At 42.7% G+C, this 22,412-nt stretch overlaps 1 protein-coding gene across 2 annotated transcripts in view; it reads right to left on the reverse strand.

Annotated features, from left to right (window-relative positions):
• Positions 1-1,548: 1,548 nt before the first annotated feature.
• The window catches only part of LDAH (lipid droplet associated hydrolase), a 111,905-nt gene continuing 91,041 nt past the window's right edge, over positions 1,549-22,412 (reverse strand). For both annotated transcript variants that reach the window (XM_047745640.1, XM_047745641.1), the window contains exons 6-7: positions 17,273-17,355; positions 1,549-3,778 (exon numbers count right to left, since the gene is read on the reverse strand). In XM_047745640.1, coding sequence (XP_047601596.1) covers positions 3,587-3,778; positions 17,273-17,355 — 275 coding nt within the window. In that variant the 3' untranslated portion in view covers positions 1,549-3,586. The remainder of the gene's footprint in view (positions 3,779-17,272; positions 17,356-22,412) is intronic.

Genomic DNA, 22,412 nt, shown 5'->3' on the forward strand with positions numbered 1-22,412 from the left:
GATCTTCACTTACTGCTTAGAAGAAGAAATTTACTTTCCAGGAAAGAAGAAAAGACAGATGCGGAAGACGGCACAGTGATTTCAAACTCATCTCAAACGTATAAAAAAATTGCAAGTACAAAGAACATTTTCTTTCCTCTCTGAACCATTAGTAAGATGATTTGGTGCCTGATCACACCAGAAACTTCAATGTGTCTTCAGTACAAATAAGGACATCCTCTTCACAATCCAACCACTGAAGTCGGACAATAAACGTTGATCTCTTACTCCCAGGTCATCTGTAGACCCTGATCGAGTTGTGCAAACTGTCCCAACAATGTTCTTTTGTAAGAATCAATTGTTACATTAAGTTGTCATGTCTTTTTAGTCTCCTTTAATGGAATTAATTTTGGGTGCCTGGGTGGCTTAGTCAGTCGGTTAAGCATCTGACTCCTGGTTTTAGCTTAGGTCATGATCCCAGGGCTGTGGGACTGAGGCCTCTTTTGGATTTTGCCCTGGGGAGTCTGAAGATTCTCTTCCTCTGTGCCCTCCCCTGACTTGCATGAGCTCTCTCTCTCAAATAAATAAATCTTTTAAAAGATAGCATGGAATTAACTTTAATATAATGTAGGGTAAAGAGAAATCAAGCCTTTGGTGGTCCTTGGCTCTCCAAGGGTTGGATGGTGAAGTGGATGGTGAGAGGTCCCTAGCCACCTCGGACATGAGCCCAGAGGACCACGGGAGCTGCCTCTGGACATTCTCTCTGTCCTCTGGCCCAGTGCAGCCTGAGGACCACCTTGGGGCACCGGTTCTGACTCTAGCTTAGACCCCTCACTCGGCGCTAGATAAACCCATATGAAGACAAACCTTTGACAAGGACCATCTGTGTGGCTGACTGGTATATACAGGAAGAAATGCTTCTGGAAAGTGAATTTCATCCACTGCTTACCAATTTTAATCTTTTCTTTTTTACGATGATGATGCTTAATAATGAAAATAACTATTAGAGCCAATCTGTATTGAGAAGATACTCTCAGCCAAGAATTGCACTAAATGTTTTAATTTTATCACCCCATTTAATTCTTCCAACAATATGAGGCATGCTTTTTTTTTTTTAAAGATTTTATTTATTTATTTGACAGACAGAGATCACAAGTAGGCAGAGAGGCAGGCAGAGAGAGAGGGGGAAGCAGGCTCCCTGCTGAGCAGAGAGCCCGATGCGGGGCTCGATCCCAGGACCCTGAGATCATGACCTGAGCCGAAGGCAGAGGCTTAACCCACTGAGCTACCCAGGTGCCCCCGAGGCATGCTTTATTATTAATCCTATCTTATAAGTGAGGACATCGAGGCATGGAAAATTAGAGAAAGTCGCCTAAAAATCACATTGAGTCTTTTGTTTAATTCCTAACGAAATAAAATGAACTTTAATCTCCTAAAATCGTATTCTTCCTTCCCTAGAAGAAGTACTGAGAGTTTAACAGAAAGACTTTGGCCCGAGTCTAACTCAGGGGGACTGCTGAGCTTACATCCTCCTCCCTCAACACAGAGATCAGGCTGGGCAGTCGTAAGTGCTGGTAAAACATTTATTTTGAAAATTCATTTGGTGATCAGATGATAAACAGAAAATGAGCCCATATCATTTACTTTATCATTTTACTTTTTACCATTTTTTAGGCTCGGACAAACCAAAATAAGACACAATGTCATACACGTGGACTTGTGAAATAGGGAGTAATATAAATTATGCTGAAAGGAAAGCTGGGGGTGTTCTTCTCTGAGTAGGTGTGATTCACCCACGACTTGCTTGAGGGCTTCAAGTCGGTACGACTGAGCATCTCCTATACACAAGGCACTTTGGAGACAGGAATCCTAAGCTTCTAACATCAGATTTCCAGAAGGCCTTCCCACACAGAGGCCGATCGGGACTGTATGTGCAGGCCTGTGCCAATGCGTGTCTCCTGGCTTCTCTCCTGGGCCAAGAGCACTCCTTGCCTGGGGCTTGGCTCTTCCCCTCCGAGAATTCATTTGCTCGGATGCAGAAGCCATGCCAAGGGACAGTAACTCGCTCAACACTCACCACTGGGCTGGCAGCATATCAGAGCGGAATCTTTCTTTGGGGCTTTAGGCTTTGGAAGGAAGGACAACAACCTATTGTTCTTAAGGAATCATAACACCATGTGGGGTCTCCTCTAGGGGAAAACTGAATGTTTCTGATCAACTGTCAACTATCACTGCTGTCAGTGGGAATTATTGGCTCCTAGGGTCCCAGGATTGAGTGATTTTAGGGAAGGCAGAAATATTGTGGGCCTACTCTAGGCTGGAGAACAAGCTTCTTCTCTACTGGACCTCAAGGCATCTGGAGAAGGTGAATTCACATAATCCATCATGGCCTGTTTTGGTTCAACAGTCAAACAATTTCTTTCCCACTAACAAAGCCAGGGCGGAAATGCAGAACTCATTTATGGTAATTCTCTCTTCACCGATTGAAAGATGCCCTCTCAAAAATTACTTACTGGAAGATTTTTCAGAAGAAAAGGATCATGACATAGCTAAGAACTCGCTCCTTGATGCCTAGCAAAGTATTTGGCTCCTAGTTGGTCCTCAATGTAGTTTCACTGGAAAAATCACAGCAGAAGCAACTCCATGAGGCAGGTGCAGGCTGGCCTTGGGACACCCCAGGCCTCTGCATCCTGGCCCCGCAGGAGAGGAGCCTGCCGAGAGCTCACAGCCTGCCAGGCTGGTGCTCAGCATAGAGCTCGGGGCTGTCTCGTGGCAGGAGGCGCAGTCAACAACTCTTACCGAGTTCCTTGGCCCAAGGAGTGTCTGGTGAACTTTATTCTCTGTCTGATGAAGAGCGATCAGGAAATCTCACTCCTCGGGGAAGCTTCTCAGAGATGCAGACAAGCAGTGCCTCCCCTGATGTTGGCTCTGCTTGTGGTTCATGACATGCTGCAAGGTAGTATCGAGGTGCAGGGGGCACGCAGGCTGTGCTGGTAGCCAGCTGGATTCTGATGACCTCAAAGTTAGTCCAGGCTCATCTTCAGCTTCTGTCTTTAAGGGAGACGCAGGTCCACGTCCGAGATCCACTACTCATCACTTCCGGCTACTGGAATGTGTGTCCTCATGATCTCATACACTTACATATCTGACCCTACACTTTACATTCACTGCTCTCTTTCACATATTCCTAGTGCGTGTTTCATAATTTCCTCTAGGAGAGCCTATTCCACATGGTAATTGGATTAAAATCAACTGAATTTAGACTTCCTTTGGTCTGCAAGGATCCTGCCTACTAAAATCAACTGCAGGGTGCCACTGGGGTATCTCGCGCAAACATAAAGGGTCTTGTTTAGGTCACTGATCACTGTGTTCCCTGAGTCTTGGAAAATGTGCTGTTAAACCTGTGGTGTATTTCATTGTGTTTACTTCAGCCGGTGGTATGGGGAGCTAGCTGGGAGCAGATAACAAGCCAAGAGGTTCTTTTTGTTTTTGTTGTCTAATATCAAACATTAACAATGAACACTTATCTACTAAGGGTATTACTAAGAGAAGGCACAACCACTGCTGCTATGTACTAGCTCTCAGTCATGTTTCTGCAGGTCAGGACTTAGATTTTGGACAGATCATCCTTTAGCCAGTCAGCTACCATGTCAGCCATTTCCTGCGGAAAACGGAGAATAAAAGCATGAGGGATTTTTTTCTCACAGAGTCGAATATCTCCTTCTGGAAATTCTTTCTTTATGTCTTCATAGTATGCCGTTGGACACCAAGCATCTATAGTTCCATAGTAAAATGTAAGCTAAAAGACAAGACAAAAACATTGTATTAGAAAATATTTTCCTCTTCCAACACAAACATGACACCAGCGACCTGCAATGCTTTGGAAACAGCTCCCGTCTCTGGCCCTGCAGGCTAGTCCCAAGGCCCCCTCCCGAGCATGGCTCTCTTGAGGCAGTGACCTTCATGGTGTATGGGAGTGAATTAAGAGGCATCTGATGGAAAGAAATCCATTCCCGTATAGGAAGGGAGAGTCCTGTGTGAGAGATCACCCGTGATCCACTCAAAGGACGTGTACATTGAGGCTGGGATGGGCACTGGAGAGATGACTGGTGAGGACGAGGACGAGTTACTGAGATGTAATCATTGAGAGCCTAGTGACCATTCATTACACACCTCACCGTTTCCACGCAGCCACATGGTAGGCGGATGCGATAGGTTTGTTGAATGCATCCAAAGATGTATCAGATAGACTCAGGCTTCTCAAGGTAGCAGATGAAAAGTGACCAAAACCCTGAGAGTGTCTGTAACATTTCTAAGAACAGGCTCCACGTAGCAGGAGAATGTGCTAACTCAGTGGGCGGGTGACCCAGCCCTACTTCGGGTGAGGGCAAAGCAGCTGCAGGGAGACACAGCCTCTGTGAGGACATTACTAAGAGCCTTACTAGAAACTGATCTAGACCTGTCCGTCACACACACACACACACACACACACACACACACACACACACACACACACATCCCCTGCTTTTCTAAAGTCTGTGTCCTGCTGCTTTGCGTCTCTGAAATACTTATGTTAGCACCTGTTTTTGCCAACTGAAAGAAATCCAAAGAGATTTTTTGCTTTTACGAATAAAGGGGAAAAGTGGAAGTAGTGCTCAGTGTTCGTTCGGCAGTGGGCAGGGAGAGAGGCTGCGTGCTGCGTGTGTGTGCACGGCTCCCCTGAGCGCCTTCCCTGGAACCCCATTCCACATCAAGCCGCCAGAACTCTGAACTGTGTCTGCAAGCATCTGTGCTTTACCTCGATTCACTCTGTGCACCCACTAGCAAGATGTGTCCTAAGGTATCAGAAAAGCCTACGAGAGCTTATTTTCGGGGTCTGGGACCACTCAAAAAATTTTTTCCATTCAGATTAAAGATAACTGCTTCTTTGCTTTATGCCATTTCAACTTACAAAAGGTTTCACAGGAATGCTCGACTTTGGGATAGTGGGGGAAACCGGAAGTCCCCGGGACTTCACACAATGAAGTGACATGATAAGGTCTGCATGGTAGGATATGTACTCTGGCTACAATGGTGACGAGAAACTGGAGGAGTCAAGGTGTGGTGGAGGACAGGATGGGCACGTGTATAGTAACACACTGGAAACTGATCTAGACCTGTCCGTCACACACACACACACACACACACACACACACACACACACACACATCCCCTGCTTTTCTAAAGTCTGTGTCCTGTTGCTTTGCGTCTCTGTCCACTGATTCTGCTCTACAGCCATTAAATCCACTAGCTGAATATGGACAAGAGAGACTGCGTTTACAAAAACACTGGTCTTTATTACAATCACCTTATGACTTAACCAATATTTAAAAGGATAGTTAATACTTTATATATTTTTAAAGATTGTATTTATTTATTTGACAGAGAGAGAGAGAGAGAGATCACAAGTAGGCAGAGAGGCAGGCAGAGAGAGAGGGAGAAGCAGGCTCCCTGCTGAGCAGAGAGCCCGATGTGGGGCTCAATCCCAGGACCCTGAGATCATGACTGAGCTGAAGGCAGAGGCTTAACCCGCTGAGCCACCCAGGCGCCCCTCAAAGGATAGTTAATACTTTAAAGAGGAAAATATGTGATGCAGTAGTCCAGAGAGTCAATTACTAATAGTAAACCTTGAGGTGCAGACTTCCTCTGAATTACGTCATCGAGATTTTTCTGGGTGTCACCTGGGGTTTTAGTTTTGAATGCTGTAAAGGCTTTGTGGCTCATAGGCTGCTCACTTATTTGTTCCATCCTCCTAGTTTTTGCTCACTACAATCATTTCTGGGCACTCCAAAGGCCCTAAAGCCGAAATTCATTTTGCCATGGCTCTTAGCAGAATGGGAAGTTCTTTCTGTTGCTGGAGACCAGAGGGCCTGGCAGTGGCCTGGTTCCTTGCTTCAGGGGTCAGTCTCTCCACAGCTCAGGCATGCTATAACCTCATGGGCAGTGGGCCACTATTTTGGCCAGCAACACCCTGCCACAGTTTCCCTTGAGGTACTGCTGGGAGGACTGGCTGCCTGCAGGCATTAATTACCTACCAACAGGCCCAATAACTTTAGATTCTCTCTACACCATGCCCTACCCTTACCCACAAGAATCTTTTAAATTATATCTGGGAAACAGCATATGGAACAGTCATCGTGCCCAGTGGCTCTGCACTTCCTCAGAGTATGAAATAGTGCTGAGAAATCTGGAAATGCTGACTTGGACTTGCGTCCATCAGGGGTGTTCCTCTGCTCCAGCGCACTCTCTTGCTGGAAGATTCCTGAACACCGAGAAAGGCTCTCTGGGAGCCCTTGCACCAGCCCAAGCTGATGGTGAGGTCTTGTGAAAAGGCTTACTATGAAAGGGTCACCCAGAAGGAGGGCCAGGCAGAAAGACCTCCCCAGGAGTCTCTCTGATGAGGAGGACGATCACTACCGTATGCACCTGCTGCCATTTCTGCCTCATTCTCTTTCTGTGGAGAACTCGGCATTTCCTTTTCAGCGGGGCAATCACCACTTGAAATGCCTCCACTGAAAAGTCCAGCTTGGCGAGGCTCAGCACTAGGGAAACACCATTCCTTCCCTCATGCGTGAAAGTGTCAGACAGCTGAGCAGGAACAATAAGCATGGATCCCAGGGATCCTACACCTACCTACACCAAGAGACCAGTCGTATCCAAGCAGTTACGCGCATGCGCTGCCCAAGGCATGTACTAGGAACCTTAACACTAAGTGTTCAAGACCGTGTAGTAGTAAGGATTCCAGATTTCCCATATGTTCATCAAATTTTGTTGTTCAACTCTCCATGGCTAGTAACCATTTAGAGTGGGCTAGATTTTGTTAAATCTCTAAGTGATGGTGGGGTAAGGTCTTTTTTTTTTTTTTTTTCCTGTAATTCTTCTTTGGACTATATTCACCAAGGGCCCTCTATAAAAATCTTGGCTTACATATAAAACACATGGCTATTCTAATGCCTTTACATACACTGGCTCAAGATACTTCCCGTCCCTATAGATTACAAGTCACAGGCAATAGATCTGAACAGAAAACTCTGCATCTGTAACCCTAAACAGGAAACTGAAAAAGGATGGGGTGTGTAGAGGTCCTAGTGGGGGGTGGAGGCAGACAGGTGAAGTAGAAAGAAAGAAAGAATGAACTGGACACCGAAGCCTGGTCGTTAAGAGTGTACACTGCTCTATGTCGCTCTGTCAAAGCAAATTTCCATCATGACACATAATAATGAACCGATAAAAACTGAGAATAACGTGCTAAGCTCTGGACTCAAGGAGTCCTCACAACAACACTCTGAGGGAGGCATTTCATCCCTATTTGACAGAAAAGGAAACTGAGGCTTAGTGGGAGTAACTTGCTTAAGTTCAAACAAGTGGTGGGTTATAAATCCAGGGAAAACATTCCTGATCAGTTCTTTTTACTACAGCTCTTTACTACCCTCTACAATTAACAATGAATTGACCCATGTTATGAAAACATATAAACCTAAAGACTGGGGGTGGGGGGAGGGTCTTAAACTGGCTTTGAAAACTGAGTGTGGCCAGCAAGGGTAGGAGCACACCCAACATCTGTACTTTTTTGGGGGGGGTGGGGTAAAGATTTATTTATTTATTTGAGAGAGAATGACAGAGAGAGACAGAGAGCACAAGCAGGGAGGAGAGGGAGAAGCAGGCTCTCCACCAAGCAGGGAGCCTGACACAGGGCTCGATCCCAGGACCCTGGGACTGTGACCTGAGCCAAAGGCAGCCGCTTAACTGACTGCGCCACCCAGGCACCCCCCAACGCCTCTACTTACAGGCTTCCTCACCGTCTATGCAGTTCCAGGGTGCTGAGTGTCATGGGCGGGATAACTGCCAGGAAATTACCAGAATTGTTACCTGAGAATCTGAGGCTATCAGCGGCACTTTTAAATCTAAAGGGTTGTTAGAAGATAAATTATTTCCTGTAGTTTCTTTCTCCTTGGCACTCGTTGTGATACGCATGAGAGTTGATAAAAAGTACACATTATTGAATGGAAATTATTCTGTGTTTCCAAATTGCTGTCATGTTAAGTAATTCACTTCTCCATTAAACACAAAATTTAATTTTCCCAGTTGTTGTACATTTTGACTTCTCAGGACTGCTTTTTGCTTTTCCTCACGTGTTTTCTGTGGTAAGGTGGAATTACGGTTACGAAAGTCTCTGCGCTCACAGATGTATTTTCCTTTAGCTTTCAGTGCACCCCTAAGGAGATCCATCCCTGCAGAAATGTCTCTACCAATTGTTGTAGTTTGCCACCATACAAAAACCACATTGGTCTTTTCTCGTGTGGGTGTTTTTTTCTCTCACTTTTTGCTGCTGAAACTCACGGACTCAAAGCAGTCCCACCAAAAATGACTCTAACCCTATTTCCCATCTGGTATTGGCAAAGTGGTTGAAATTCACAAGTGAGTAAAACAGCTCTGGCCTGGAGAAGCTGCCAGACTAGGGAAAAACACAGGCGTGTACAAACTGGCCCTTCAATACAACAGGCAGAAAGAGAGGAACTGTTACAGGAGCCCAACACAGGAAAACCAGAATTCTGCCCCGAAGGGGTCAACAAAGCTTGGTTTTAGTACACATTTTGAGTTGAGTTGAAAGTTGGCTTTCATGCATTATGAACAGAGGATTTATTTTAAGAGCAAAAGAAATGCTAGAAATCATCTTATGACCTAAGTTTGTATTTTTGATTTAGCTAATCACTAACAAAAAATCATATCTTAAAATACATTTTTTAGAGCCCTTGGTTTTTTTTTTTTAAAGAAAAATTAATTTATTCATTTATTTGAAAGACAGAGTGAGAGAGAGAGAGAGCACAAGATGGGGGAGAGCCAGAGGGAGAAGCAGACTACCTGCTGAGCGGGGTGCCCAATGTGGGGCTCGATCCTGGGACTCCGGGATCATGACCTGAGCTGAAATCAGGAGTCAGTTGCTTCAACTGACTGAGCCACCCAGGCACCCCTATATACTTTCTTTAAGCCTAAAACAAAGCATTTTATTATATATATTATCACATAGCGCACACACATTCTCTACACACACACACACACACACACACACACACACACACGTGTGCACACACATGCTGTATTCCCTTGAGAAGATCACGGGGAACATACTGGAAAGACATTGGTTGGAAGATCCAAGATTAGTCGCCAACCAAATACACCGTGAGGCACAGGCCCTGTCGTCAAGCCACCACTCACGCTTGGCTCGCTGAGGTGACTCTCGCCACTTTTACTTATTAATGAGACCTGCAGCCCACACTGCAGTGCCATCTGCATATTCCTGGTCAAGTGTCTTCCAAAATAAAGGACGGCACCAGTATTCGGAGGCTGCCACTTCCCCTCCTGGTCGGGTTCCCGGGGGGAGCCCCTGAGCTCCAGCAGCAGCAGAGGTAGGGCCTCCTGCTTTCCTGGGCCGCACAGGGACTCCCCTGCCAGCATTCCACGAAGGGCTGCAGCTCCCTGTGTGCCCAGCGCGTGTACAAGCCCACCTCTTTAGAGAGAGTCCTGAGCTGTCACGCTTGTGGCAGGGAAAGCCGTGGCATCATCGCGACAGTAACCAGAGGAATGATGTAGATGCTCAGGGAGGAGACACATTGTCTCCTTTGTGCTCTGAGAAGTCAGAAAAATTGTCCTTCCTGCTTTCTTCACTTTCCCTCCCCTTCTCAGAAATAACTGCCACCTGACAGGTTTGGGTTTGTTTGTGGTTTTTGTTTTGTTTATGATCAAAGAAGCCAAAGATCAGATACAAAGCAGGGTCAAATTAGTACCCCAAGTACCCCATCGATTCCCACTGCTCCTTGAGGTGCCTGCAGAGGGAAGAGGGCTCAGTGGTCATAAAGTACTACCAAGGGGTCAAATTTGTACCCAAACACCTAGTTACCTCCCAGCTAGATCTCCCTGTCCTGCTTTATTTCCCTGTTTGCATCCTCTCCTCCCCGCCACACTCTGAGGCTCAGGGTACTAAGCCTTCTGCATGCACCCACCCCTGCAGAGAACCCAGGGTAGGCTGCTGCCTTCCCTCTTGGACAGGACAGTCGAACCCTCCACCCTCAGAGGCCTATTCTGTAACATAAGCCTCTTTCCCATTATTTAAAAATCACATTCCTCTTGGGAACAGAGGGACAGCAGTCCCAGAGCTTTACAATTTCGCTGCAGTCTTTCTGAGCAACCCTTTTTAGGAACTTGAAGAATTGCTAAAGACAGGGAGACAGTTTAGGAAATTCACTTTCCAATTTACCTTGTTTCCTTTCTTCCTTTTATCCAGAACTGGCTCCATTATCATTCTTGAGAACATGAGAATTAAAATCCCCAAAGATGAAGAAACATGGCTGGGGATGGAGGAGACAACACAACCCTTTATGACCACTGAGCCCTTTTCCCTCTGCAGGCACCTCGGGGAGCACTGGGAACTGAGGCACCAAAGGAAGAGGGGGAGGAGGCAGGCTGGTGGGTGACCGACTGGACCCCTCTCCAGTGGCACAACGACAGGCTTGCAGAGTGAGGATCTCTCTTTCCTGGGTGACTCAAGTGTAAAGGGCCAGAACACACTCACTCCTAAAGGTAGTGGACCAGCTAGTGACCAGCTTTGTCTCTTTCTTACGCGGGACTAGCATAAGAAGCTGACCGGAGGTGTCGATTTTCTTCTGGCGAGGCTACAGAGTCTGAGGCATAGGGAACAAATTTATCGCCTTGTGTTTCTGTTTCTTCCTGGTCATATGCCTCTGGAAACTAGCAGATGTGCTGAAGCGTCTTGTTTAACTAACTTAGAGAAATGGCCAAGTTCAGCTCATCTGAATTCTCTGCACGAGGGTACTGGACCAAGTCCTGGAAAGATTAAGTACTTCTCTTTACCACTGTTCGTTCCCGTACAACATCTCCCCTAGGCATCTCAAGGGGAGCAGTGTCTGTGATCTAGAACGGGGCGAGGACATTCCAGAGTCTCTTGGCTCTATATTTAATATCACCGAAATCTTTTGCTACAGAATGAAAATATCTGGGAAGGAGTGTGTGGGGGGAGAAGTTAAGCAAATAGTCTTTTGAAAGCACTTAGAGGCATATCTAGGGATATAACTAACTTTATAATAATAATAATAAACTTCTTTGCTTAGTATATGCCAGATACTCTTGGAAGGCCTTTATATGAATTACAGCATTATATTTTTGGAACAAATGTATGATACTAGATACTATTATCAAACCATTTTATTGATGAAAAAAGGAGGCACAGTGAGGTCACGTAACTTAGTCAAGGTTCCGTAAGGAAGCGAGTGGTAGAGCTGGGGTTTGAACCTCAGGCTGTGACTCAGAAGACTGCCCCCCAGTACACACCAGATTCTTCAACCACGCTCCCCTGGAGAACTCCGGGTACGCTAACACAAGTGCCTAAGATAAAGCTCTCAAGGTCAAAATGATTGAGATAAAGACAAATGTACGTATTTCCAGGATGATTATGACATTCCGAATAGGTTTCAAATGAAACCGGCAGAACTAACACAATCCGTTTCAGACTGCGGTGCGGCGGAAGGCAGTCCGGGTTAGCTGGTCCAGGCAGCGCTTCCAACGCTCTGCTAAGCAGGACGTGCGCATGTCTGAAGGATTTGCACGCCCCAATCTGCAAACAACTGCACAGGGTTTCTTCCCAAAGGCAACAGGCACCTCTGGGCTCAGGTGGGCCAAGAAAAGAGCCATGGCGGAGGAGTTCCCGTTCCTGAGGGCATTCTGCCCCTTTCCCAAACCACCCTGTCACTGTGGCCTGACCCTCGGGGGCAGGGGCAGCACCACTTTGCAGGTGGTCCCTCGACGGCTGCCCGCCTCTGTCACAAAGCTGCACCTCGTGTGTTCTTGCTGGGAACGACCCGAGACCCCTGCTGTCTGATAGTGAGGTTCAGATCCGGGCTGGCAGTAGCACACACCAGCTGTTTCCATACGCCTAGGCCAGAGTTGGTCACGGCAGTTTAGAATTTCCCTCCTAAGTGAGTTTTAAATGAAAACTTCAAGTTTCTAAACCAAACACTAATTCGCTTTTCTGTGAATGAGACATACATTCCCTTACAGTTTAGAACAATGACAGAACAAGGGAATGCGGACCTATTTGCCTCAGACACACCAGGTGCCTCATAAAGCATTACATACCCCAGGGGTTCCCAAAAGAATTGGGATTGGGGTGGGGAAAAGGTAGAGCTGATTCTCTTACTTGGGTTTATTCTATCCTGGTTCTCATTCCCATCCCTCCTCTCCAACTCCTGTCTTGTTCATTAGCTCCTCTACTTCCTCCCAACCTTTCAAGCTCTGCTCTCTCAAGGATCAATCTTTAGATGTCTTCTCTCCACATACTACTTCCTTTTGCTACAGTTATCCAGGCTCACGGCTTCAAGTCTGTCATCATTCTATCCGAATCGAAATTCTGCCCCGACCACCATTCTAAGCTTCACACGTGTCTGCTTGGTGGTCCCACAGCTCTCTCAGACAAAGTACCCACAGGAACTACTTTCTCAACCACCTCCCACGGCTTGCTGGTACTTGTCCCACATCCCCTAGCTTGTACCGATCTCAATACAGAGACATAACCTGAGACGCTTCCTTCTCTATTCTCTCATGTCCTATTAGTTTAAGTGCTTCTGCTTCTACTTTCTAAATCTTCTCTGTCCTCCCTCCTCTCCGCCCCCATCCCACTGCCTCAGTCCTTGTAAAAGCTTTTCAAGTGATCTTCCTATCTCAAATCTCCTCTGCTCCGATATTTTCCATACATCCCCCGCCACCCCAATAACCCCTCTCACTTGTTAACCAGCCACCTTCTTAGGGCTGACTGATGTGAACCGGTCGTTCCCAACGGGCTGGCGGTTCGCCGATGGCACAGGCTCGGATGAGTAAGTGGCTGTCAGACAGTGGCCAAACACTTTGTATATGACCCTGATCATTACCCTTTTGCTGAGACCATGTACTACGTCCCCCACAGCTCAAAATAACCTCGTCTTTTTAGTGTAGCATTTCGTGGCTTCTTATTCTCAGGCCAGCGCTCAAGCCACACCACCATGCTGCCTCACCCTGTCTGGTGTCTCTAGAGTAGGGCTTCCTCACTGGGGGTCTATGAGTCCACATGAACCCATGTGGACGTGGTGACAGTGGGGGAGGGGTAATGTAAACCTGCTTGGGAAAAAAGAGGACATCTTTGTTTTTGCCAACCTCTAACTATAACTTAGTATTTCCTTCAGTTAGGAATACAGGCAACAAACGATAGTTGAGTAACATCTATATTTTGTTACCTATAAAATTATGGAAATTTTCAAATCACAGAAAATTTGGTGAAGATAACTAAAAAGTTATTTAGCTCACTGCTACAAATTCACAATACTAATTCTGACTGCTATTATATCTCATTATTTAATGTGTTAATAAAGGTGCACAAACTATATACCACAAATCTGTTTTTAAGTTATTGTGATAACTACACTTCAACATAATTGCTTTTTTGGGTAGTAATTTCATGTATTTATTTTATGCACTTAAAAACATTACTCTGAGTAGGGGTCCATGCATGAGAGGGTCAAACAGACTCATGGCACAAAAGAGGCTTAGAATCTCCACCTTGATGGCTTCCCCATCCATCTATGCATGCATCCAGTACACAATTAATTATTAACTCCACAGGTGTCCTACATTGTTCTGAGTCTTTAGAGATACCAAGATGAGAAAAAACATAGTTCCTGACCTGTAGATAGACAAGAGGGGCAAACTAACCTCTTAAATACTGTGTTAAAAAGGCAATATTATAAACTACACAGGGAACCAGGAAAGCTGGGGAGCGACATCTAACCAAAACCAGGGGCTGGGGAAGGCCTCCTGGTGATGACAATGGAGCCAAGTTTCAAAGGACAGGTAGGATTCAGTTGGGTGAAGATAGAACACAGTCTATGATGCCACAGGTCTCTTGGAAAGAACTGTGAGTCTGGTATATTTGCTCCAAGAAAGGGCAGCAACTCTAGGTAGTCTTGAAGCTCTGTTAATAAAAGCAATTGGTACCATGTATGAAGTCTCTAGACCTGGGAGGGCAAGCAGGCAGGCCGGCAATCAGCCCAGTAGATTTTTCAGAGTTAAAAAGACCCACTTTCCTCAGGAAGATAAAAAGTGGACACGTGGACAATAGAAATCCAGTGGTGGAAAATCTGAATGTAGAACCAAAGTCTGCAGATGATGGTACGATAGTTTTCTAGGGGATCAGAAAAAATCCCAAAGCCATCCACATGCTATAGTAGACTTTTAGACTAACTTGCTTGTGGCTTCCTGACCAAATGGCACAAAGACACATTTTTCAGAACTGCTTTAAAATTTGTTGAATAATGGAGATACCTCCAAGTATTTTTGCAACAAAATATGTGGGGCTCACGGAGTCTTCACACTGGACAGTCCTGGGTAGGTATATAGTTTTTGACCGCCTCTGTTTGGGGCTGAAATGGGACACAGTATCCTTGACTAGAGTATCCAGAAATGGGTATGTCTAGTCCTGGGAATTGGTTTGCAAGTTGAACAACATATCAGGATTGTTTGGAAAGCAATGCCCACTACTTTCCTAAAACTACGGTGCCCTTTCGAGTTTCCTTATTTTCTCAAGCAGACTGGGACGTATGTTGATTCAACTTTCACCAATATTAAATTACAGCATGTTTCCTCTTTTTTCATTACAGAAACAAAAAGTTGCAATAAACTTCCTGTCTCTCTGTACCTTGTTTCACTTAGGAACTGGAACTGTATTATTCTGGTGAAGGGATCAAACTGAGTCGGTACAAAAGATAATCAATTAATGGCAAGGTAGTTTTGCATCATTAAACTAAACAATGGCTCACTTTCCCAAATTCCATTAAGTACCTTTCGTGCTGTCTTAAGAAAACAAAACAAAACTATTCTCTATAGTTGGAAAAGTTTATTCCTGTAACTGTGTTAATAATAACCTTGAAATGGGCTGCTGTCTACCATTATACCCCCATATTTCTCTTATAAAAGTTTTAGTAAACTTACAGTCCTGACACAGTTACCATAAGCAGACTTCGATCTGGGAATGATTACACTTGCATATGGATTTAACTTAGGACAGGAATAAGTTAGCACCATCTTTTGACCTCTTTCTGAGCACAACATACAAACAGAATCCAGAAATGATGAGTATTTTACAGCAGCTGGCTTCCACAGGTGGTAAGATGGGTTTTGACACATGATGGGTCTAGTCATTCTGCAAGTGTGAGTTTTGGAAGTAGGCTTCTGTCAGTCTGATTATTAACTGGGAATTGAGTTGTTTTTATGAACTTCTAGCCTTGAGAACTTAAATGCATTTTTGAAACAAATTCACTTATAATTTAGCTGAAAAATAAAATACTGTTTTTCTTGTATTTTTACATCCTTCAATGACTGGAAACAGCTGAAAGCCCTGGAGAAAGTGTTTTTCTGAGGCCCCCAACTCCCCCATTCAGCCAGTGAGGGTTTCCTTCTGGCTTCAAAATTTCAATCTCTAGCCAAATGTTATTTTAGAAAAAAAAAAAAAAAATGACCACTATGGCCCTAAGTCGAACACAGATTTTCAAAAGTCCTCTTTGGGTAAAGCTCCTATAGATCAATATTCTGAAAAAATATTTTTTTAAAGAAAGTATACATTTTTTGCTTTAAGATAATTGTACTGGGAGGTTCTAAAAATATGAATTAACACTGTAGCAAGCTGAAGTCAAATGTTTCAAAGTTTATGAAGACATTCTAAACCCAGGGGGAGGGTATCTGAGATCTGACCTGCAGACTTCGGGTTCCTGGGCCTGGATGAGCTGGCCCCTCAGCAGGGCGCCCTGCGTCGGACCCTACAGATGTCACAGCTTAGCACTGACCATAAAACTCTAGATTAGCACAGCTCCCCGCGCTCAAAAATATATAAGCTAATCTGTAACTTGAAATTTTCTAATAACTACATTAAGAAGTATAAAAGAATAGATGAAATTACTTTTATTTATTTATTTATTTAGATTTTATTTACTTATTTGACAGAGAGACACACCGAGAGAGGGAACACAAGCAGGAGGAGTGAAAGAGGGAGAAGTAGGCTTCCTGGCCTGATGCGGGGCTCGATCCCAGGACCCTGGGATTATGACCTGAGCTGAAGGCAGAATGACTGAGCCACCCAGGTGCTTGGAAATTACTTTTAATAGTCTATTTTATTTAGCCTAATAGTCTAAAATATTATCATTTCAACATGCAATCAATATAAAAATATTAGTGAAATATTTTATGTCTTACGGGTAGTAAGTTTCTGAAATCCAATGTGTCTGTTATATGTACAGCACACCTCCTTTCAGACTAGCCACAAAGAACCACACGTGGTTGGTGGCTGTCATGTTTAGACAGTGCAGCTCCATCCTATTCAGAATGGACAGCAGACAAATGACACCATGGGAGTACCAGAGCCACCAATTCTAGGGTTCTTAGACATATTCTCAAACACGGTACCCTGCAGTTTCAGAGACTGGTGCTTCCAAATGTGTTTGTGCAAGACTCAAACATTTGGGGGTGCCTGGGTGGCTTGGTCAGTTGGGCGTCTCCCTTCAGCTCAGGTCATGATGCCAGGGTCCTGGGACTGAGTCCCACATAGGGCTCCCTGCTCAGTGGGGAGTCTGCTTCTCCTTCTCCCTTGCCTTTCTTCCTGCTCATGCTCTTTCTTTCTCTGAAATAAATAAATAAAGTCTAAAAAAAAAAAAGACGCTAACATTTGGAGCAGTAACTCCCAAATGCTAAATATTTCAATCTTTGCCTTTCTGCACCTGCTTGCAGAGAAATCCGGTCTTGGTGTCAGAGCTGAACTTTCCTATTCTTATGCACTGGAGAATAAAGAAAGACAGGCTGAGTCAGCAGGTCATAGTGATGTTAGTTTTTGTCCAGTGTTTTATTTACATTTTGATATAACTCATTATTCTATATATTATTGAGACCTCCTCAGTAGAAGGCCCTAGAGAGAAGCATTGATTCTAGAAGCAAACCTAACAAAAACAGGTGGTAAACTTTATTTAAGCATATACTGAAATCTACAGTCAGCTGTACTTACTTCCTATGCAACTTTCAAGAACACCTTATTTGAGCTAGAAGTAGAACTCTGCGTGAAATCTACAAATCCTGGAGGTCTTACAGACTCTTAACCAATTCTAGCACTTCACGCTCAGTAAATATTTCTGCCCATCTACTTACTTCCTTGCAGCACCAAAGTGATTACCTTAGGTAAGTATGTCCTTATGGTTTCGTTGTCTCGCTTCACCACCTGCATCATTTCTTGGCCCCCAAGGTAGGCAGCATTAGCTACATTTAAAAAAAGAGTCAAACACTTAGAATATACACAATGAACACAAAAGTCAAACTAATCGGTTTTAATTCCCATTCCCACTTTTCCTTACAGCAAGCACTGTCTGATGTGAGGTGTCACCAAGGCCAAGAAAGGTATGTTGCCCTCACTTGCCTTTCTCAACAGCGACACACAGCAGCGACAGAACAGCCTAACGTCAGCCACCAGAGCAAATGACCTACGGTGCGATTAAAAGCACAGACTTACAGATAAATCATGTATACTAGGGAAACTGCATGCAGTTACTAATGTGGAACTTTCCTGACCTTTTATTTTTTTTTTTTTAAAGTTACAACTAAAATAAATATTTATTTCAAAATAGTGTTTAAAGGCTCCCTAAGAGTTTTTATTGAGGGTTAGTCCCAATGTACTGACTGTGTAATGAGCAAAGTTGACCCTCTCCCTTCCAAGATGTCACATACCTGAGAAAGTCCTCATCTACAAATTTTCATTAAATGTTGTGTACCTTGGGTTCCATTTTGATTGGCATATTATTGTTATATTGCTTTCTTTTCTGTCATCATCTGCCTCATATATTTGTCCTTTTCTTTATTTTTTAATCTTTTCTCATTTTGTTTTAAGTATGTCTCTTGAAATCATAAGTAGGCCTCTTTAAAAATGTAATCTAAAAGTATCTCTTAAACAAAGGGACTTAACAGAGTCACATACCTCTGTCTGATCTGTCTCAGTCACAGATCTCTGGTCTGATTCCAATCATCCTGTTTTGTATATGCTTTGCTTTCTTTTAATTTCCAACTTTCTATCCCCTTTAGTGTGAATGATGTTTTCTTCTTCTATTTATTTTAAAGTTCATTTATTTTTTTAGTAATCTCTACACCCAACATGGGGCTCAAACTCACAACCCCAAGATTAAGAGTTGCACGCTCTTCTGAGTGAGCCAGCCACGTGTCCCTTTACTATCTCTTAAAAATTTCTTTTCACTAAATAGTCTGAAAGCACGAATTCTCCTTTTATTCACTGAGTGATTAGCTGTACCTAAAATTTTGGAAAAAAAATTTATATTTTTTTCTATTGCTGTCTGGAGTTAATCAGTGTCTATAATCTCTCCATCCAAACAAGGTGGACCCTGGCATCCCTGTACTTTCCTCATGCCTTCCTCTACCCTGTCTCCTCCTGGGAACTGTAGGTAATAAACTCTTATTCCAAGGGCAGTTCTCCATGCCTGTTACTTTACCACAGCCGATTTAAACAAATTCTGGACACACTATAAAACAAGGAGGCAGAGCTGGTATTCTGGGGAGGTCAGTGCCCTGGTTTTGTAGGTCAGAGTAGTGAAGGGGAGAAAGCTGCTCAAAGAGGGGCTGGGGAGGGAGCTCCAGAGACAAGCAGAGGGCTCCTCTTTAGCTCCAGCTAAGTACTAATTGGCACTATCACGTGGGACACCACTAGCAGCTGGGGAAAGAAACGCCCGAGAGGATTTAGAGGGACGAGTGCCCAAACCGGGAGTAGTTACTGTTCCTACCAGCCTGGTAGGAAAATCTTGTAATTCATGGTGTATCAACTATAGAACTTGGAAAGGTTTTGCTTTGGTAGTGGGGTAACATTAGCTCTAAACTAAATGCTGTCTTGCAACCAACTAACAAAGCTTAAAAGCAAGAACAGAAAGTATCGAACTATTTCCAAATAACATAACTGTCCCATAACAAAGCTCAAGAACTTCTACATAAATACAAAAATATCCAGCATCCAAAAAGGTAAAATTAACCATGTAAAACATCCCATAAACAGTTATCAAACATGCAAGGCAGGAAAATACAACCCAAAATAAGGGAAAAAATTAATTAAAACAGACTCCAAAATGACAAAGATAATAAAATTGGAAAACATTAATGTTGCTGTGAAAACTGGATATACACACATGAAAGAATGAGTTGGACCACTCCATACCGTATACAAAAATTAATTTACAATGGATCACAGTTCTAAATTTAAAACTCTCAGAAGGAAATATAAGAATAAATCTTTGTGATCTCAGATGAGGCAATGGGTTCTAAGACATGACACTAAAAGCAAAAGTGAGAAAAGGAAAAATAAACTGGTTTTCATAAAAATTACCACTATACGCACTTTAAAGTACACCATCATAAAGTGAAAAGACAGCCCATAGAATGAAAAAAAATTGTACATCCAATAAGGATCTAGTATCCACAATATATAAAGAACTCTCACAACTCAATAAAATGACAAAAACTTGGTTAAAAATGGGCAAAAAGGAGCACCTAGTGGCACAGTTGGTTAAGTGTCCAACTCTTGATTTTGGCTCAGGTTGTGATCTCAGGGTCACTGGCTTGAGCCCTGCACTGGGTTCCACATGCTCAGCTCAGAGTATGCTTGACTTTCCCTCTCTCTCTCTTCCTCTGCTCCTCACTCCCATGCTTGCATGTGCTCTTTTTCTTTCTCTCTCTAAAATAAGTAAATAAATCTTTAAAAAAAAATGGGCAAAGATCTGAATAGGCCTTACTCTAAAGAAGAAGTACAGATGGCCAATAAGTGTGTGAAAAGATGCTGAACATCATTAGCCATCAAAGAAATGCAATCAAAACCACAATGTCATACCACATCACACCTAATGGATGGCTACAAGAAAAAAAGACAAACAAAAGCCAGTGCTGACAGGGATGCAGAGAAATTGAAGCCCTCATACATTGTGGGTGGCATTGTAAATTGGTACAGGCACTTTGGAAAATAGTTTGACAGCTACTCAAAATGTTAAATATAGAGTTACCACATATATCCAGCACTTTCATTTGTAGGCACAAATCCAAGATAACTGAAAACAGAGGTCCGCACAAAACTTTATATGAACGGGTACAGCAACATTGTCCATGATAACCAAAAAGTAGAAACAATCTGTATGGTCATCAACTGATGAATGGAAAACCAAAATATGACACAGCCATATAATGAATATTATTGAGCAATAATGAAGTACTGATACATGCCACAACATGAATGAACCCTGGACACATCATGCTAAATGAAAGAAGCAGGTTACAAAGAGCCACATACTATATAATTCCTTTTATGTTAAATGTCCCTTATAGGCAAATACATTGAGAGAGAAAGTAGATTAGGGGTTGTTAGGGACTGGGGGGAAGGTAGAAATGGGGAGTGATAGGCATGGGTTTCTTTTTAAGGTGATGAAAATATTCTAAAGTCAGATAGTTGTCAAGGTTGTACTACTCTGAGTAATATACTAAAAAACAACCACTGAAGAGTGAGTTTTATGGTATGTTAATTATATCAAAATTAGCCCATTTTTATAAAATTGGTATTTACAGATATTGAAAGTTTTGTAACCTATTCCATATATTTCAGAAGTGAGAAATATTTAACTGTTAAGCAGAATTATGGAAGATATAAGACACAATTCAAACTTCTAGAGATGAAAAATACATCAGATGGGATAATAGCAGAGTAGACATCATAAAAGAAAAATTAGTGAATTGAAGACAGAGCAATAGAAACTATCCAAGAGGAAACATGGAGAAAAAGAAACTGGGGTTGGGGGGCAGGGGGAAGAACAGAACCACAGAGAACCACAAGTGAACTTGAAAGTGGTGTCATATGTCATATACCATGTAACTGGAGTCTCTGAAGGAGGGAGGTACAGAAAAAATATCTGAAAAAATATTAAAATATTACAACCATAAACCCACAAATCCAAGAAGCTCAAAGAATCCCAAAGCGTAACCATGAAGAAAGCTATACCGAAGTACATATTATACCAAAGTACATAATAAATTGCTTCAAACTAGTGATAAAGAGAAAATCTTAAAAGTACACAGAGAAAAAATGATATATAGTTGACCGTTTTATAACATGGGTTTGAAGTGTGTGGTTCCACTTATACAGGGATTCTTTTTGATTAATGTAGGACAGTACTGTTAATGTATTTTCTCTTCCTTATGATTTTCTTAATGTTTTCTTCTTTCTAGCTTACTTTACTGTAGGAATACAATATATAAAAATGCAACATACACAGCATATATTGACTGTTTATGTTATTGGTAAGGCTTCTGATGAATAGTAGGCTATTAACAGTTAAATTTTGGGGGAGTCAAAAGCTATATGCAGATCTTTGACTGCACAGGGGGTTGGTGCCCCATCCCTCACATTGTTCAAGGGTCAACTGTATTACATACAGACGAACCAAGAGCTAACATGACAGCAGATTTCCTTCTGAAATGATGTAACTAGGAGACAATGGAGGAACACTTCTAAAGTAATGAAAGGGGGAAAAACTTGCCAATCTAGAATTCTATAGTCAGTAAAAATAGCTTTAAAAAATGGAGGCAGAATACATTTCCAGACATACAAAAGCTGAAAGAATTAACTGTCAGTTGAACTACAAGAAATGTCATGAGAAATACTTAAAGCAAGAAGAAGATGGAAATTTTGTCTACACAGAGAGATAAAGGACATCAGAAATAGTAATTATGTGGGTAAATTTAAATTACATTTCTGTTATTTATAGCTATTTATAAGACAACTGACTGTTTAACTGAAAATAATAATAACATATCAAAGAAGTAAATATATGACAACACTATCACAATGCGGGAGGGAGAAAGGACTCACTGTTGTTAAGTTTCTTATGGCATACTTTAAGTGGTATAATGTAATTTGAAGGCTGTAAAAGTTAAAGGTGTTCATTGTAAACTGTAGTGACCACTGACACAGCAAAACAAAGAATGACTAATAAGCCAATGAAGGAGATGAAATCATAAAAAATACCCAACTGATTCATAGGAAGGTAGGAAAAAAGCAAAAATGGAACAAAGACATAGGAAAATAGAAAATATATATCAAGATTACAGATTTAAGCCAGCCCAATTCATAACTATATTAAATATAAATTGTCTCAACATTCAAATCAATATACAGAGTAGATAAGAAAGCGAGAGTCAACTATTTGCTGCCTACAAGAAATAGAACTTATATATAAAGACATAAACCGGCTAAAAGTTAAAAAACGGAAAAAGATATATCA

Source organism: Lutra lutra, chromosome 9 (assembly GCF_902655055.1).
Source record: "Lutra lutra chromosome 9, mLutLut1.2, whole genome shotgun sequence".
Lineage (NCBI taxonomy): Eukaryota > Metazoa > Chordata > Mammalia > Carnivora > Mustelidae > Lutra > Lutra lutra.